Raw genomic sequence first — 20,368 nt, forward strand, 5'->3', positions numbered from 1 at the left:
TTAAAGTAGATTGTGGAAATGTAGCTGGTATTTATTTAATTACTAACAGTTAAAATATCCAGCACATAAAATAAATAAATAAATAAACAAAAACAAAAAAACAAAAAAAACAAACAAACAAATAAACAAAAAAACAAACAAAAAAAAACAAACATGAAACAAATGGATAGAGGTTGAACGGTTAGGTTGCAGTTCTCATCTTAGTCCACTAGATGGCAGTAATTGAGAAGTAGGCTAGTTTTTCTGCTAGTCGTTGAAAGGAGAGGAAGAAGAAGTAAAGCAAGCCTGCTAGCCAGAATGTACCTCCAAATGTATTAGAGATGTGAGGTTAATCAAATTTCACACAGTTGACTCTGACCGTGATTGCCTGCGTACCATAGCAAGATATAGTTTCCTGCTGGACTTTCAACGGAAAAGGACTGCCACTGTTTCTGTGTTGTTATTGGAGCTAGCGCTAGCCTTGGCTGAATTAGCTAACGCTGCTGTTTTTACTCCAGCGTCGCTGATGTCGGTTTGTTGCTGCGGGGCAGTAAACCGCAAAAACAAGGTAACTCTGGATTAAGTTATAGGGGTAAGCAACTAAAGTAATGTTTGTTTAACGTTATTGCGCAAATGGCCTAAATCGATAGTTTGCACGACAGGCTAACATTATTTGAAAAAGTGAAATTATCAGATTAATTGCTTCGTGCTTATACAAAAAGAACTCGGTCAAAATGCTAATGATGTTTAAGGTTAGCTAACACTCTCAACCTTCCTGCAGACGGACTTTAATGTTAACCAGTAGTTGGCGTTATTGCTGTCTCCATGTTTTGAGATGGAGCAGCAGATCGCCAGTGAGATGACTCGTTCAGCATAGCACATCTGTCTGAGTGAAAGGGAAATCATGTCTTGTAAAGCTGCAACCAAGGACAAGAAGTCCAGCTTCAGCAAGAAGCTGTTCAGGAGAGGTTCTGTACGTTCCGTGGGCAGTTTTATGAGCAGAGTCCTGAGGACATTGACAGCCTTATCACACTTTGGATCCGAAGTACAGACCGAGGACGAAAAGGATGATGGAGGATTTTCCACCTTTAAATCTGGAAATAAGGATGTTCCCATGGAAGATGGGCACCTGGGGTGCTTCCTATCTGGGGAGAGAGTTCCTGGAGTGTCAGGTCTGAAAAATCACGGGAATACCTGCTTTATGAATGCAATTCTGCAGTGCCTCAGTAACACTGAACTCTTTGCTGAGTACCTCGTTCTGGAGCACTATAAAGGCGAGGAGTTGGATGAGGACAAACCAAAGACAAATGGCGTGTTTTTGCAGAAGAAGGGTCCTCTGACCAAAGGAGAAGTGACTGAGCAACTGTCAGGACTTGTTCGGGCTTTGTGGACGTTTGAGTATACCCCCCAGCATAGCAGGGAATTCAAGGTGAGAATCAAACAAAGCAAGATAGTATAGTAACTAGGACTTTGTTGTGTATTCACCAGAGTTTGATATCCAACTCTTCTGCAAGGCTGCAGAGAGATTATTCATTACATTTTGATTAAGAAATTAATAAATTTGTATACATGTAAAATGTGTATATATAAGAAAGGACTAGAAATTATTATGTATTGGTGCACAGGCTGAAAAAAGCTGTTATACTGACATAAGCTAAAGCTGAAAGTGACAATGCTGACCTTGGATATCTTGTTATAAAAGGTTTCTTTTTAGGCATGTAAGCATAAATAATTTAGCAGTTGTGCCAGATATCATGATTGTTTTTAATCATGCTATTTATTCCCAGAATACTGTGTCCAAAAATGCCACACAGTTTAAAGGGAACGCTCAGCATGACGCTCAAGAGTTTCTTCTGTGGCTGTTGGACAGAGTACACGAGGACCTCAACACCGTGAACCCCGACAGCAGGCCTACTATAAAGGTGAATTAAGAGATCCTTTGAGCAATGATAAGGTCAAAGGCTAATGTTTAGTTTGTTAGTACTGGCCAGATTTTAATTTGTAAAATCAGGGTCTTTACCCAAATGTCTTTGCCAAACAGTGAATGATCATTTTTATTGTGTGAAGATTTAATTATTATGGATTAATTATTAACTTGATTGACTTTCCTGGCCCTATTTACTTACGTTTAACTCTAACTGATAATAACAAGGCACTTGAAAGCAATCTGGCTTATAAACCCGATAGACCAGTAATCAGAGTAATAAAACCTGTTTGTGTCTCACCAGCCCCCTATTGAAGAAGATGACCAAACTATAGAGGGGCCATCTCCTCCTCTCTCTGCTGGGTCATTTGTACAGGAACTATTTCAGGCACAGTACCGGTAGGTTCTTCACTCACAAAATCTGGTCACTCTGTCGGTTATCTCATCATATTGAGAGATTTGATATTTTCCTCACAGGTCTTCGCTTACCTGTCCACATTGCCAAAAGCAGAGCAACACTTTTGATCCCTTCCTCTGTATCTCCTTACCAATCCCACTTCCACACACACGGTGAGTTTCTTGTGCAGGGAGTGACCAATTTACAGTTCTGGTTTGACAGATTCTTACATGTTCTGATTGATTATTGCTGCTTAATATACTTGTTTTTGTTCTTAGAAGTGACTGTAAGCAAACACCTTGCATTTAAAGGTCTTCAGAGGGCTGACAGCTTTCATTGAAGGTCAAACTGTATGTTTGTGTATGTATGTGTTTTGACAAGTTTACAGGCATGTGAAGCAAACCTCAGTGAGTGAATGTGTGTGGTTACAAAAGGAAGAATGTAACCTGCTTTGGCAGGAGTGTGTGGGAAGGTTTAAGGTGCAGGAGCATTAGGTAATATGTCAAAACATGAAAAATTATGAACATACAGGGGAAAAAGATTAATAAAAACTACAAAAGTGAGATGTTTTTGGTATGTTATAGAGCAAAAAGTTGAGATTGTATACTGTGCTCTTTTTGTTCTTCAAACATATTGAGTTCCAGATGAAATAATGGTTATAGTTCACATCTCAGCTCCTGAATTTAGTAAAATTCATTTTTTTTTCTAAATGTTGTTCAAAATTAGACATAGCAGCATATTTTCAGCTTTAAGCAAAAGAAAGCTTACATGCGACTAATGCTGGGCTCACACCAAACAATTTTCACGATTGCAGACTATAAACGGAAGTCTTCAGGAAATCTTGGGAGTTTTTCTGGAGTCACAGCGCGCTCCCGTCATCTCTGTGGTTAGGTGTAAGCTGGTAATCTGCTCTGTTTGATGTCAGTCTTACTCTAGTCTTGGATCTGCGACAATATCAAACATGTTTGATATTATCGCAAGTCGCAGTGACGAAACACGATCAACAACCAATAGATGAGCTCTGACAAAAGCAGAAACAAGAATCCCGACAGTAAGAACACCAGCAAAAACGGACGTAAAAAAAAAAAAAAGAAAAAATATGAACAAGAAGCGGTGATGAAACGTTGTTGGTGGAGCGTCCAGAAAGAGAAGCGGATGTTATTAAGAAGTAAACGTCTGCTGTGGATCATTTATGTGTTACAGTATAATGATCTAACAAATGAGAGAAGAATAGAAACTCATTCATCCCTCCAGATTCTGATGAGTCGTTGTAACACCTGGTGGAGATGTAAAGCCACACTTAATAATGATGATGTGTAATTCCCTCCTGGAGTGAAATTCTCCCCTTGTTTGCTTTACTGTGGGCAGATCAGCCCTGTTTGAGATCAGCTGTCCAACATATCACAATAAAATGCTAAAAGAATCTAGTTGCAGTCTTGTAATTTGTGACCCTACAAGATTCACAGTCTTGGTCAAATCTCAGTCTGAGACTAGGCTGAGACTTAAGACTAAACATTGGTCTTTAGATGTGAGCTGGTAGTTTTTCAGAGTCTTGTGCAAATCTTTTAAAAGTCTTCTGGTGTAAGTCCAGCCTAAGACTTGGCTGACTACTTTGCTGTGGTTGTCTGGCAATTTGAGGAGTTGACCAGTAATGACGAGGCTTAAAAAAGAAAAAGAAAAACTTTTAAAAGAGCTGTAAAAGATATATGGTTTACATTCAAATGAACAGCTAAAAAAAAAAAAAAAACTAGAAAATGGGAGAATACTTGTTGAGTTTTTGTATATTACAGTTTCCACTTTTGTATACTCTATAGTAATACTGTACTCAGTTAGGGATATTCAACTTCCAGCCTAAATTTACAGAAAATGTAAAACGTTTGTGCTGCTGATATTAAATCAGGAATGTAGCGTATTTGAGTAGCATCATACAAAGTTAAATCCTTCATCTCAAACACTTTGTTGAAACAACAACAGTACTGGGATACCACAACATAAAATCTCAATGTCGTGACAACTTGCAATGTGTGAGGTGTCTTCTTGGTCTGATGTCTTAATGTGAGAACTGTTGGAACACCAGCCGTCATTAAACCAGAATTTAGTGATCGATTCATGGTACAAATCATTCTTAGAGTTTTTTGGTGGTTAAGCATCTTGTTAGGGAACAGCATGTTTTGCAATAAGTACTTAAATATTAAAGAGTTTTACACAAGTTCACCTGTAAAAGTCATAGTGCATTTTAGGTGCATTTTGACATCAAAGAAAAAGCTGAATTTCCCTAATGTTTTGTAAGTAGTGTGTACAGTATTTTGTACAGTATGCAGAGACACCGAAGAACAAATATTGTTGCTACTAAATATTTGGGCAATATTCCAAGACTTTCTCATGGTCACATATTAACAAAAATGAACAGCTACTTTAAAAAGAGTGAGCTTTTGCAGAGGAAACAGTTTAATATAGACAGTTTTTTTTTTCTTTCTTTTTTCCTCCAGGCCCCTGTATGTGACGGTGGTTTACCAGGGCAAGTACTCTCACTGTATGAGGATTGGAGTTGCTGTTCCTCTCAAAAGTACTGTCTATCGCCTCAGAGATGCTGTGTCACGTGAGACCAAGATCCCAATGGACCAGGTGCTATTCCTGTCTCTGGTCAGGGTCTGACAATGAGAGACTATATTACAGGCTCGAGGTGTCTGTGCAGAGTTTGTAAAACCAGTTCTACTTGCTGTTAGGAAGTAATGCATAAATCTGACGGGTTTTTCCTGTAGTACTTGCTCTTGACTAAATTAATTTAAATGTAAATGACAGCAGAGATAGGATGTGGCAAGTTCTACAGATTGATATGCCCTCTTCTTTTTGCACCTTCTGAAATGTACTTTCCTTTTCTCTTGAAGTTTGTTTTGACAGAAATGTACTATGACGGCTTTCATCGTTCATTCTGTGATGATGATGATGATCTCGACATTATTCAAGAGAGCGACTCCATCTTTGCCTTTGAGACACCCGAGACCTTTAAACTGGAAAACATACGCACAAAAAGAGGTAACTCTTATACAGTTGTTGTATAATATTGTTCTCTTTATTCCCTTTTTAACACTTGCTGTAATAAACTGGGAACCACTGAGATGCCTTTCTTTCTGTTAAAGGAAGCCTTCTGGCAAACCTGAATCATAACAATTTGAAATATGGGACAGAAATCAGCAGGACTCCATCCTTCATGCAGGGGGCCATGACTCCTGTAACTGGATCACCCAATAAAAATCTAGGGCCGGAAAAAATGATCCTCTTGGTGTGTAACAGAGCATGCACTGGCCACCAAGGAAAGAGGTACTGCAGCTCACTGTGTTTTATGCTCTGTGTTTTTAACTTGTCCCCTGTCTTTTTATGAATCCAAATAAATGTCTTGTGTCTGTCTGTGATAAATAGGACAACTAATGACAGCACATACAAGTTATAAATTTTGTTTTTTAAAGGTTTGGCCTGCCTTTTGTACTGTACATGGAGCGCACTGTGACCTGGGATGCTTTACAAAAAGAGATCCTGGAGAAAATGCGCCACCTGTTGAGGCCTGGGGTCTATGTTCAGGTAGGAAGAGCAACTCTTTGTTGGTCTTTTGTGTAAAGTCCAACTTTGGTAATTCTGTTTGAAATTTCACTAATGAATGGCTAGACATATTAACGGTGGGGCCTCGTGTTTTATTCTTTGTAGATTGGACCTTTCAGTCTTCGGGTGGTTGGCGTTGTTGGTATCACCTACCTCCTTCCCCAAGACGAACGACCACTGTGTCACCCAACTGTTGAAAGGTCAGTCCTGAAATTTGTTGTTATATTTTGGTTATTTTTAACAGAGATGTGACTATAATAATAAATTGAAACTTGACATAAACTGATCAATTAAATGAACATATACAGTCTATGAATATAAATAAATGTTGCTTTTACAAAATAGATTTGAAACCAATTTGTACAATTAGATAGCTTTTTGCTATAGTAGTTTAAAGGATACTGTTTAACATTTTTATCATATCCTGAATATTTTCTCAATCTCAGTCACATTTAAAAGTGAGATGGGCTGAAAAATTAACATATAAAGTAAAGACATACCTGATCTTGTGTGTTGGGAGTGAGGTCAGAATATGTTAGTCCTCTCTTTTACGTTTGCCTTTACTTGCATGCGCCATCAGTTTCCTCCTCTCATTAATCAGTTTAAGACATGCCTTTACCATTTTTTATTATTAATGTCCTAGTTTAACATCTTCTACTAATGGAAAGCAATGCTTGTCCATAAATGTGTCCAAATCACAGTAAAATCAAAGTTCTTCCTCTTACTTTGGCTAGAAACATTCTTAATACTTGCCTGCATGAAATATATGAATGGACTGATACTGATTTTATAAATTGCACCATTCTAAAAGACTTAATAAATAAATAATACCACTGATATTGTTTTCACTACAGAGCATACAAGTCCTGTGGACAAGGAGGACCACCTCATGTGAAGATTGTGGTTGAGTGGGATAAAGAGACTAAGGACTAGTGAGTTAACAAGATTAATATGCAATATGTACCTCTGTCTGATTTATTTACTTTGTTGTTGTTTGAAATTGAGTTAATAAAACAATATTTGTTGAAAAAGGATCAGAAAACATACTAAATTAAATTAATTAAACTGTTATATGTTTCTGAGAAGTCACGTGCCCCAAAGCTGAAGGTTATTTTACAGTTCTCAGCCTTTTCTGGGTCCCTCGGTGTCTTCCACACTATCAGATTTGAAAAAATAAACTTGCACAATCTACAAGCAGATGTGCTTTGTTTGAAACCGTAGTGGTTTTAAACCAAACACCACAATATGAAGTTCTGCCCACACAGTCAGATGTCTGCTGTCTTTCTGTTGCTAAGGGCTCAGTTGTGTCGTTAACACGCGGCCCCTCTAGTAAAATTGAAGTCACTGCTCCTTAAGAATTTTCCTTGATCAGTTTTCTTATGTTGGCACTTGGTTGTAGATGTTGGCTTTGCATGAATTATTGTAGATTCTCATTTAGCAGATGTTATGCTGTCATCTAGTAACATGTTTAACAATTACATCAACTGTTAAAATGACAGACATGAAAAAACACAAAGTTTTACTGCGCATCTGAGGAACCTTGCAAAACATTATAGTTAAATTCGCTTTTTTTTTACATTCCCAGTTTGTTTGGACACACTGAGGAGGAGTATATTCCAGATGCCGAGAGTGTCTATCTGCACAGAGAACAACATCATCAGCCGCAGGCCTGCACCCTTGCTCAGTGCTTTCATCTCTACACAAAAGAAGAGCAGGTAACAATATTAACCACAAACATACCGGTCACTGTGGTGTGTGGTGCATTTAAGAACCTAAACTTCTTCCTGTCAGTAGTTTGATATAAGAATTGTGGTGTCATATGTGCTTTCTCCTCAAAGGTGTTATTGCTCTCTTCAAAACAGCTTTTAAGTCACCATGGTTTTACTGGGTATTTATTCCTGATGCTGTGTCTGAAATAAAGTTGAGATTCTGAGCGGAGACCAACGTTTACATTGTGGTTTAACTTGCTTTCAGCTGCTTTGGAGGAGAATAGATTCAAACTGGAGGAAAATGCAGGCCTCATCCTGTGTGAAGCTTATTTTACAAGCTGTGTGGTTGGAACTTGTTTTTCATCGCTGCTTCTTGGGCTTAATGTGTGTGTGTGTGTGTGTGTGTGTGTGTGTTTTAGCTGGCCCCAGACGATGCTTGGCGCTGTCCCCACTGCAAGCAGCTGCAGCAGGGTCGTATAAAGCTCAGCCTGTGGACGCTGCCGGATGTGCTCATACTGCATCTCAAGAGGTTTAGACAGGTAGTCCAGCTCATCTTGTCACTTTAAATAAAAAAAATAATGTATGCGTTGGTTATTAAGTGCAAAAACAGACATAATATGCATTATTTGCACCGTATCATGAGCTTTTTCTTTGGTTTGTGGGACTAGAATTTTAACTTAGATGCTTTTTTTGGTTACCAGAATTTTAGTTTCATGTTTTTAAAGTTTATATTTTTCAAAGATTAAGGACACCCACTCAGACCATATCCAATTATGGTTGGTAGACTAATTTGGAGAGAAAAGTATCTGAATTTTGTTTTCATATAGCCCCTTTATGCAACTTGGACTTCAATACAATCTAATATACAACAGTTTCCTGCGATATACTCATATATCTTCAGTATCTTCAGTGCATGTTCACACATGCTAGAGGCAATTTTACATGAGCTCTGTTTTAGGAGAAGAAAAGTATTGTTTATTAATCAAAGCCTGTGTCTGGGCTCCAGGAGGGGGACCGGAGGGTGAAGATGCAGAACATGGTGAGGTTTCCTCTAATGGGGATGGACATGGCTCCACATGTGGTCAAGAGAAGCCAGAGTAGCTGGAGTTTACCCTCCCATTGGTCACCATGGAGACGGTCCTATGGGCTGGGTAGAAACCCTGACGACTACCTGTATGACCTGTATGCTGTGTGCAACCATCATGGCAATATGCATGGAGGCCACTACACTGGTAATCTGTTGTTGCTACTGTGTGAATATTGTTGAGCTATATTGTTATTGTCCATTTCAACATTTTCTCATTCGTTTGTGTTTGCAGCTTACTGCAAAAATTCCATCGATGGGCAGTGGTACTGCTTTGATGACAGCGAGGTTTCACCAATCGCTGATGATGACGTGTGTCAGCAGACGGCTTACATACTGTTCTATCAGAGGAGAACTGCTATCCCCTCCTGGTCTGCCAACAGCTCTGTTGCTGGTCAGTATCTATTTCACATTATTAGTAGGGATGTCATGCTTCTTGGTACGATTATTGTCAAAGAAATAATCATGATTTTACGATTAGAACAATTATTCTGTGTTGATTAATTTCCCAACACTAAAAATATGTAAAACTACATAAAACTGCTTAAAAGTCTTTAAGTTCTATTTATTTATTTCTTTTGATGCCAACATAGCAATATAATAAAGTCTCATTCCAACTAAATTTCCTAAAGAATAAATAAATTCTGCATATTAACTCTGGATTTCTCTCAGAGAAGACATATGTTAAATGCTACAGGACCGCTACCTCAACATGGGAGGCTTCTTTCTGGAAACGGCATTATAAAAATTTTAACATTACTGTTTTAAACATTACTTTAGAAACCCAGGAAAAACATCTAGCTAGCTTTGACTTCCAGCTTTCCTTTAGTAGAATAGCTGCTGTTTGACACATAAATAATACTGGGACAGTAAAAATACAGAAAGACCACAAATCTGAACTAAATACGCTTTCTTCTACAGACTGTGACTATTGCACACCAACGAATAAAAGCCATGCATCTCATGCTGGGTTGACTGTGTTTAAACAGCAAAACTTTCTGTCACAAAAGATGTATTTAGTTTTTTCTTCTCGTCTGTATAACGTAACGTTCAGTGAACGCGTCACATTACGTTGTAAGACCAAGTCATACATGATAGTAAAATAACAAATGACATAATATTTAATTTCAATGTTATGTTAGATAAACATTAGGGTCGTTTAACCATCCTGCAGGTGGTGAAACATTTTCCATGTACTTCGTGATTCTTCACAGACTGGCCATAGTCTATTTCTTCTTTGATGAGAAAAAAAAAAAATAAAATAATGATATATATATATATATATATATATATATATATATATATATATATATATATAAATAGTCCCCTTGCCCTCCGTGGGCGGTCTCATCCATCCAAGCTCGGACCCTCTACCAGAGGCCTGGGAGCTTGAGGATTCTGCGCAGTATCTTTGCTGTTCCTAGGACTGCACTCTTCTGGACCGAGATGTCTGAGGTTTGTCCTGGGATCTGCTGTAGCCACTCTTCCAGTTTGGGGGTTACTGACCCGAGTGCTCCGATGACCACGGGCACCACTGTTGCCTTCACTTTCCAGGCCTTCTCAAGTTCTTCTTTCAGGCCTTGGTATTTCTTCAGTTTCTCATGTTCCTTTTTCCTGATGTTGCAATCGCTTGGTATTGCGATGTCAACCACAACGGCTTTCCTCTGCTGTTTGTCCATCACCACAATGTCCGGCTGGTTTGCCATTACCATTTTGTCGGTCTGGATCCGGAAGTCCCGCAGGATCTTAGCTCGGTCATTCTCTACCACCTTCGGAGGTGTTTCTCACCTTGACCTCGGGGCTTCCAGTCTGTACTCCGCACAGATGTTCCTGTACACTATACCAGCCACTTGGTTATGACGCTCCTTGTAAGCTTTCCCTGCCAGCATCTTACACCCTGCAGTTATGTGCTTGATTGTCTCAGGGGCCTCTTTGCACAGTCTACACCTGGGGTCTTGTCTTGTATGGTAGATCTGGGCCTCTATTACTCTGGTGCTCAAGGTCTGCTCCTGTGCAGCTATGATCAGTGCCTCTGTGCTGTCTTTCAGTCCAGCCCTTTCTAGCCATTAGTAGGATTTCTTGATATCAGCCACTTCAGTTATCTGTTGGTGGTACATCCCATGATGGGGCTTTTCCTCCCATGATGGTTCCTCCATCAACACATGATCTGTTTTCCACTGCCTGAGACATTCACCGAGCACTTCTTCCATTAAGGCCATCTTCCTGATGTATTCAATTCATCCTGGATAGTGGTTCTGACACTCACTAGTCCTCTACCTCCTTCCTTGCGCTTAGTCCTTAGGACTTGCCTTACTCGTTGGAGGTATTTGGCTGTGGCTGCTTTTCTTGTGGCCTGTTCGAGGTTGCCATTTGCTTGTGGGATTCCAAGGTACTTGTAGCTGTCCTCAATGTCTGCTATTCTGCCGTCTGGGAGTGAGACCCCTTCTGTAAGGACTACCTTCCCTCTCTTTGTCACCATCCGCACACACTTCTCAAGTCCAAATGACATTCCAATGTCATTGCTGTAGATCCTGGTTGTGTGGATCAGTGAGTCAATGTCTCGCTCACTCTTGGCGTACAGCTTGATGTCATCCGTGTAGAGGAGGTGACTGATGGTGGACCCATTCCTGAGTCGGTATCCATAGCCAGTCTTGGTGATTATTTGGCTGAGGGGGTTCAGACCTATGCAGAACAACACAAGGGACAGGGCATCTCCTTGGTATATGCCACATTTGCAATTAGTTTGCAATGAAGGCTCTTATAGTCCTGTTGATGTTATACATCTCCAAGCATTCCATGATCCATGTGTGTGGCATTAAGTCATAGGCTTTCTAATCAATCCAGGCAGTGCACAGATTGGTATTCCTGGTTCTGCAGTCCCGAGCGACTGTTTTATCTACCAGCAGCTGGTGTTTTGCTCCTCTGGTATTTTTACCAGTGCCTTTCTGTGCTGCGCTCATGTATTGATCCATGTGCCCACTTATCTTAGCAGCTATGATGCCTGACATGAGCTTCAATGTGTTGTTGGTCCCCTGAATGGCTAACTGAAGGCTGGACAATCCTGATCCAGAAGGAACAGTTCCATCCAACCATCAGCCAATAACCTGTCTCCCTATATGTGTGTGTGTGTGTGTGCATTTCTCACAGCAGTTATGCGCACAGCTAAATCCCAGGAATGAGTGAAGGGTCACTTCACTGAAAATCTGTCAGACAAACACCGTTCTGGTGTGGAGAGAGGGCTAAATCTGCTGCTAACTATAGAAAAAAATCCAGATTTTCATAAAAATAAATCTCCAAAAATGGAAAATTCGATTTATCGATTTTATCAATTAATCGCCCAGCCCTACTTGGGGATAATGCTTTATTGTAGCTTTGTAAATGAAAAATTTGTTCAACTGTGTTCTTATAAACAGGTTCCACAAGTTCATCCCTGTGTGACCACTGGATTAACAGGTTGCCTGGCAGCAGACCCGCTAGCTTGGCCTCTGGAGCCTCGTCCAGACGCACCTCTCTGGCTTCACTTGCCGAGTCGGTAGAGTTTCCAGGAGAACGTAGTGAGGATGATGGTGAGGATAGCCTTACATTTACAGTTGATAACTTTTAATTCACAGGAGTCACTTAGAGTTTTTTTTGTTTTATTCACACAAACAACATCGGACTTCTTCAAGTGAAGGAAAATATTAATTAATTAATGTACGAATGGAGTGCCATACCCATTAATATATGAATCAAAAGATACAAATCTGTTATTTTCATTTTGTTTGAAATTTAGGTAACATCTTAGCTCTAGTCTTAAGCCAAATGTTGTCAAAACTTGTTTAAAACAACGGGGGAATTGTTTTATGTTGTGGATTCACTGATGCTTTTAATGTGAGTAAATGCAACTGTTAATAATGTTAATATACTAATTAACATAAGTTGCACACCATTATGAAGCTTTAGGCATCTTTTTTAGTCTGATATGTCCAGTCTGTTGAATTTGTGTAATTTTAAATATTGTCTCTTTGCATGTATGTTATTAACATTAAAGCTAAAATATGTTTTATTACTTTAACAAAGAATGATTGTCTTTCATAAATGTTTCCCTGTTTTTAGGCGGATTCTCTGTGCGTCCTTTTGTCAGAAGTATACAGCGTCAGAGCTTGTCGTCCAGGTCATCTATTGCCAGCCCTTTAGCCTTTAATGACAGTGGAATAAAACCTTCTTGGTCTCTCTCGGCCAAACTCCAAATGAGATCCAACTCACCCTCACGTTTCTCCCTCGACTCTCGGTGTTCCCCTCCCCTGGAGAGAATAGGTGAGGCATGTGATGACAAGGTTTCTACATCCTGTTTTGGCAGCTACAGTAGACATGAACGTTACTTTGGTGGCAGGACCCCTTTGTCCATGATGGAAAGCAACTTAAGTGACCAGGACAACAGTAAAAGATTCTGTGATATGATGTATTGCAGAGCTCCCACTCCAGTAGAAAAGAAGAGCACTAAAAACGAAGCAACTGAGAACAACAATGAGATTACAGCTATAGATCAAAACATATTACCCACTCAAGCTACACCCTCCAAAGAGCAGAAAAGAAAGAGTAGTATTGGAGGTTTTGGCTTGAAGACAGAAAGCACAGGTTCCACACAGAGTTCCAGCAAAGTGGAGCAAAGCAAGACCTCTAAAAAACGTTTGTGCTCAACCTATAAGACCTCTGCTTCTGAGACGTCTTCCGGTACACCTGTGAAAGGCAAAAAGCTAAACAACACTAAAGAGAAAAGTGTAAGTGTAAAGAAAAGCACCTCAACACCCAGCGGAACTCCCTCCAAAACAAAAGACTCAAGTCAGTCTCAAGAGGCAACACCACAACATAAGACATGCGTCCGCTCCACACCTCAGTCTTCAGCTTCACCCTCACCGACTTCAAAGAAGAATCAAAGTGTCGCTGAGAAAAGTTCCACAAGCAGCCGGAAACGAGTGGTCGAAAGGAGCTACAGCAGAGATTCTATGCACACCAGCCCCCTGGTCGACAATCTCCGGGGCAGCTGTGTGGCTCGCTCTTCACTTATCAAGAACGGGGAAGGCAACAGGCCTGAGAGGAGGTCTGTGAGAAGTTCCAGCAGCAGTTCTTCAGTTACTAGCCTGCGCTCACCTAGTGTGTCCACCAGAGACCTGCAGCGTAACAGCAAATCTGAGGAGAAAGGGTTGTCTTTCTTCAAGAGTGCCCTCCGACAAAGGGAAAGCCGCCGGTCGGCCGATTTGGGAAAGAGCACCTTGCTTAGCAAAAAGGCCTCAGAGAGGACATGCAAGCAGAATGGACAAGCCAAGGAGATGAGTGGTGACGGTGGAAAGACAGCAGATTCAGCGTCTTTGCAGACTTCCATGGAAACTCATGGAGGTGAGACAAAGTCTGTGACAAAGGAGTCTTCCAAACCCCCCAGCTCTCTCAGTCGCAGTCTACTAAACGTAGGCAAGTCCAAGTCTTCCACATCTGACATAAGTAGCAAGTCTCCTTCAAATGGGAAAAAACCTCTTGAGAGGATGGCATCTTCCCGAAAGCTGTCATCGAGCATGCAATCTCCTGCACGAACAGCACAGAGGCCTCAATGATACATCTGTAGTAATGATATTAAACAAACAAATGCAGCTATTTTTTGTGCCTACGTTTCAGTCAGAAACAGATGTATTTAAGACATATTTTTTTAATGTTATGGTTTTGTACACTGGCTTTAGATGTGTAATTTGGCTCTGAGATATAAATATTCACACCAGTTTTGAGCTGTTTTGGATAAAGAAAGCACTACCTGGGTGCCAAGCACATGCAAAGGTATGCTGCCAAAATTGATTTATAAAGAGTTTGTTTTGTTAATTATTTTACTTTTTTTTTTTTTTAAAGTCTGGGGTGATTTAGATGATGACACCCAACCTAGTTTATTGTGAGCATTAAAGGATCATAAAACCTAATTTACTTACTGGCACATCCAATCCAATACAATCTCAAATGCATCTGCTTAAATATTAAGATTACTTGTCCAAGTAGTAATTCCCTATTAGACACCAGTAATGCAGAATTAGTGTAGTGGAATAATATTTCTCATTGATTTAGACTCATTCTCCAGGTTAAGAGGGATTAAGGTGGTTATTGATGTTTAATCACTACTCTAAGCATTTGAAACTGAACAGCTGAGTAAACAGAACCATAACATTAAAATTAGCCTCTCATATTGAAACTGACTTAAGGGATTTGTAGACATGCAAGCAGATACAAAAGAGTTTCATTCCGAAATAACTGTGGCTAAACAGTCCTAAGTTTGAGTTATTTTAGGATTTAAAGCGATAAGTACATATCTACTTCCTATTTATTGGTCAATAAGGGTCCTTTTTAAGTGAGTTTTCTTTTGATCAAAAGCTCTTCAGGAAAAGATAATCAATTCTGTGTCGGGTAATTTGACCCTAAATGTCTTGAAAGCGTCTAAGATTGATAAAGAGGAGCAGGAACGAATGAGACTGTTGCATTAGTATTTGAGGAATATATAATGCATAGATGACAATGGGCTCTGGACCAAAATGAATATTAAAAAAAAGCATGATAAAGAAAAGACTATTATACAAATTCAGAAAGTTTTCCAATATTTTCAAACTTTAGTTTTTTAAAAGAGTACACTTTTGATAGAGATGTATTTTATGAAATGTTATTTGCAGTTCAGTCATTTTTCCGTAAAAGAGATGGTATGTTTTGGAATGAAACCCTTTAACGTATGTAAATAAATGTAGATGCATCTGTACATATATTGACAGAAAGTATATGGTATGTTAACCCCCCCCCCCTCTCTCTCTCTCTCTCTCTCTCTCTTTATGAGCAAGATGAAAATGATCTTAAGCGCCTTTCAATGCTGTAGATGGAAACAAATAATTGCCTTTGGCAACATAGAAGTCTTCTACTGTATGCACCACTGGGTAGGAATGTTTTGTTCGCACTTTGTATTGATAATGTAGTATGGCGATTATAATCTCATAACTATTGAAATGAGTTCAAGACATTTTAAAGTAGAATCAACAGGCTTGAAATGGTAAAAGGGTACATTCACCTCAATGTGTCAGGGGTCGTTCTTTAGTAAAGAGACCATCCCTTTATCACACCTGGTGCTCCAACAGGCCACTGCTTCACTAGCACTAAATATTCTTAAGGGTACACGCTCAAAAGATGATGTTCAGAACTGTGACGACACATTTCATTAAGCCTGAAAGCTGTTGGCAATGTTTATCATAACCTGTGGTACCTCATAGGAGATATACTTTGCCATTTTGTTGTTTTTTTTTTTCCACTTGCCTAAATCAGAATATTGGTAATTTAACAAGATTCCTCTGATGCTGTCTGGGAGTTGTGGACGTGTATGCTGGACTTTCTGAACTATCAGGACACTACATGAAATATTAGTTTTACACTAAAATGATAGAAGCAGAGGCAGAATACGATCACTGCAGCTTTCATGATGCTTGCTGGCCTGTTTGTGAACAATGAGCTTCATCATTGTAGAGCTGCCTACTAATCCTTTAGATACCAGCATCGTTGGTTTTCAAAGAATAAATGTGGTTATAATGTTGAAATTCAAATCACAAAATCATTTTTACTTTAAAGTAATAGTGTTTAGGTTTTAGCTCTACAGTATTTCTTTATGTCTTTGTACCATCTGTCAGGTTTACAGAGGTTCTCAGATAATTCCAGGAAATGCCACCTAATTTAAACATTACTGTGTTATTTATGTGGCCTGTACAGGGTGTTGGCTTTTTAAATTTAACAGCAGTAGTTAACATTTGGATCTAATAACTGCTTAAACCTCCTTTTTTATTAGCAATAATAACTTCAAATACCAGCAAACAATAATAATTATTTTTACCTGGAAAATACCTGGTTTGGAAATTTCTTTACGAAATAGGACACCGGACATGAGACTCAGAGCAATGCTGCACATGGTAACAACATATAGTATACAATACTTGGGGGTTAAGTTTTTATAATAATGATTTGTACTTAACACTTTGCTGACAACCAGTTCCTTCATATGTCCTAGAAATAACATCCAGAATGTTTAAGTCTGGTGGTATTCCTGTAGCTGCTCTTTTCAGTTTTACTCGATTTACTATCAGGAACATGTGCACAGCACTTTGGATCAAAGCAGGACGATTTCATGCGAAACTGACTTTCTTCGTCTCATTTGCCTTTTTGTGAAGTCTCTAAATGAGTTGCTGTTGTTTGTTAGTATCATGCGGTTACATTATTTAGTCTATTCATATACTTGCCTGAAAAAAGAAGATAAATATCATGGACTTTATTCATATAGCCAAAAACAAGTGCATTAGAATTTGATGCCTCTTCACTTTTAGAATAATTTTTTCTTGAGGTGGCTCTTGGCAATCTGAGTCATACAATATTGTGTAAATTTAGTTTTATTTGAGCAAACATTAAGTTTTTTTTTTTTTTTTATGTAAAACACTAAAAGCCACAGCTTGTTTCCAACATTTTTTTTTTAAATGAAAACCATATTGCTGACATTGTTTTATATATAAAACATATAATGTTGTGAGATGTAGAACACAGAGTGATATGTAAAATGTAGTTTAGAGTTTAAGATTCTAATGGCAAGCAGAAACGTGGATATTTTGTACAGCATCAATATTTAAAGGGTATATAGTGTATTAGACAAATTACCAACCATGTAATAATTGCTAATTATTAGCCTACCATCTTTAAGAAAACAAAAATGAAAAAAAATGCTTGGGATCTAAGTTTATTTTACAATTGTTTACTTAAGTTAATTCTTATTTGATACATAGAAAAGGTACCATGGTCAACTTTTAAAGGTCAAAAATGCCACTAATGACCAGAAGAGTTCTGCATTCACAGGAAAAGATCTATCCAGAGAATTTATTCATTTAACTGTTTAAAAACTAGTGCAACATGCTAAATTTGGAGTAAAACTATTTTACATTAATTATTTCCCTTTTTTTAGCTTTCTTTCCAGCAGTTGTCTGCGTTTATTTATTTTTCTTACTTTGTTGTAAACTTGTCAATGTACAAAACTGAGAATGATTACGTAATACAGTATTGCATGAAAATGCTAATGCATGTATTTTATCAACTATGCAATAATCTGCAGTTTAAAATAGAGAGCAATGCATGGCTCGTATATCCCATCGCTTAATTTGCACAGCATTGCAATATTTAGAAACTGTAAAACAGAATATTTCATCTCTATGTAAAAAGATTAAACGGTAAAATCTTGTCTGGAAAAAAAACACAATAGCATAATTGCTTTAGGTATTATATAATTTATAGATTTTTTTCTCACTTTATTTTTCTAATTCTGCTGATCTGTGCTCTATGGGTGCTCCTACCAAATTGGTGGGTTATAATTACTTTTTTTTTCTCCCCTCAATACTGTTGTACACCAGCAGAGACAACACTATGGCTGCGATAATCTATGTGGTTACTAAATAGTCTCATAATGTATGTATGTGTTGTGGAAAGCATTTCGTTAGTTTACTTCAGTGATAACAGTTTGTAAATCGCTGTTGCCATGGTCTCGACTGCCTCAAAGATGCGGTTATCCTCTAGTATAAAAGCTCTATGTATATGTAGCTAAATGCAATAAGGAGAAGTAGTAAATCTATAGTTTTATAATTATCAAAAATAACATTCAAATATTCAGTTAATGCTGGTTTCAGTGTCCATGACATCAATCATTTCTATTCTATTCTATTCTATTCTACAGTCATTTAGCAGACGCTTTTATCCAAAGCGACTTACATTTCAGTCGACATATGTTTAATTCTGAAGCAGTTCATCAACAAACCTGTTTTTTTTTTTTTTTTAAAGGTTTGCTATTATTTTTCTTATTCTGATGACTGGTAATGTAAACTGGGAAAGTAAATAGAGGCTTCACTGCAGAAGCTAATTAAGATTAGACAATCCTGTATGGAGTTATTGTTCTGTTGCAGCTGTTTTGTAAAATTATAGCTGCAGTAACCCCCATGCTAAACTTCCAGCATCCTGAGGTCGAGCAGATTCTGTAGCGCTCCAGTCATACACCCCCTTTGACTCCTGAGTGGACTCCTTGCTATTAGGACGAGGGATGCTCTGAGAAGCCTCCGGGGGTATTTTTCCAATGTAAGCATTACAAATGGAGCATATAGAAACTTTTTACAAGCCTTAAGCAAAACAAACTGTAACGGTTAGTTTGTATTGTTGGATGACAGAAATTAGGGAGCTGTGTAATGAATGAATGTCTTGTGTGAAATGTTATTTTTAAGCCGTTTTAAAGAATACTATTGTACTAAATGCACGGCATGCCTCCGTGTCCTTTATTATTTTTTTTTAACTTTTATGCCCTTTACGTTTTATATATTCACAAATGATTTTGTAAAATGCAATCTTTTGCATTTATTGAGATTTGTTTTCATTTTTAAGTTTTTTGTAATTCGTTATTTGTCTTATCAGGGTCATTATTAATCACAACTGCATTATCTCAACTGTCAAAGTTGTATTTTTTTATTTAACATTAGGACCTTTCTTTCGGCCAATGCCTGTTTATTTTCAGTCTTTTTTAGTTTTGACATTCTTTAGCTGTATATTCATTAGACTGTCAAACTTCTATGTTAATTTATTATTTTTTTATTATCTTTACTATCATATCTGCACTTTTCTTTTTTATTTTCTCCTCCAAAAGGACAAATGTGTATATACTGTGTTGTTCTATCCATGCAAGTACAAAATGAAAAATCTGATTAAAACTATTGACACTCTTAGACTGGTTGCTTTAGTGTGATGTGTTCATAGTTATTTCTACACTAGAGGGAGCCCTCTTCAAATGAATCGGTCTGCAGCTTGATGCTATGCAACACGCAGATCTTTGATTTCATCACTTTGAAAAGATTCTCTGATGCAGCATTAAAACTTGCTTGTATACGTATTTAGATTATTATTTCTACAGAAGCCTCCTGTCTCTTCTTGGGGCTGAAGTGAATGTAAATACTCATTTGTGTTTTCAGTTTTGCAGTTTAGCCCCATTATTTTTGTTGCCACAAAGCATTTATTTTATTTCACTTGTCACAAATTGTTCTACATCAGCAGTATTTTAAAGTTAAAATAGATTTTCCTTCCAACCAGTTCATGATCAGCTGGTTTTGTGTTTGCTCCAAAGTGCACAAATCCACTGCTTCCTACTGCAGAGACTGCGTTATCTGAGATTGCAAGGCTGTGCAATACACCAGTGGCCCTAAATTTCTTAGTAGGTTTATTATTGCAGGCTTTCCTGGTCACACGATATAGAGGTGCAAGAGCAGGGATGTGCAGATGCAAGCATGTCTGAGCTTAGCTTTTCATGATGAGGAGAATCCTAATATAACACCTTTAACTCCTATGTCAGTAAGATAAAATCATAGCTTAGCTGGACAGTGATGTAAAGATTAGTTTTGGCTTAACTGAGAATTTGAATTGTGGATCATGCTCCTATGACGAGGCTCAACACTGAAAACTCTAACCACAAGCTTTGAGCCGTTTTTGGTTGACTCTTTCTTTAATTGAATGAATTTCGCTGATCACTGTTAGTTGGAAAATAAATATATGCATGTCAATAAGCATATATGTGATATCACATCAGACAGACTGCTTTATTTGGACCTTTTTTATATTTTCCATAC

General features: G+C 38.2%; 1 protein-coding gene across 1 annotated transcript; it reads left to right on the top strand.

Moving 5' to 3' along the window:
• Nucleotides 1-285: 285 nt before the first annotated feature.
• On the top strand, nt 286-19,474 carry usp31 (ubiquitin specific peptidase 31). Its single transcript, XM_041972696.1, has 16 exons — nt 286-1,408; nt 1,767-1,901; nt 2,208-2,302; nt 2,381-2,473; nt 4,790-4,925; nt 5,189-5,336; nt 5,441-5,621; nt 5,768-5,879; nt 6,003-6,097; nt 6,752-6,829; nt 7,483-7,612; nt 8,026-8,145; nt 8,613-8,838; nt 8,926-9,084; nt 12,104-12,256; nt 12,786-19,474. The coding sequence occupies exons 1-16, from the start codon at nt 884-886 to the stop codon at nt 14,276-14,278; spliced, it is 3,879 nt and encodes a 1,292-aa protein (XP_041828630.1). The 5' UTR covers nt 286-883; the 3' UTR covers nt 14,279-19,474.
• The last annotated feature ends 894 nt before the right edge of the window (nt 19,475-20,368 follow it).

Source organism: Melanotaenia boesemani, chromosome 2 (assembly GCF_017639745.1).
Source record: "Melanotaenia boesemani isolate fMelBoe1 chromosome 2, fMelBoe1.pri, whole genome shotgun sequence".
Lineage (NCBI taxonomy): Eukaryota > Metazoa > Chordata > Actinopteri > Atheriniformes > Melanotaeniidae > Melanotaenia > Melanotaenia boesemani.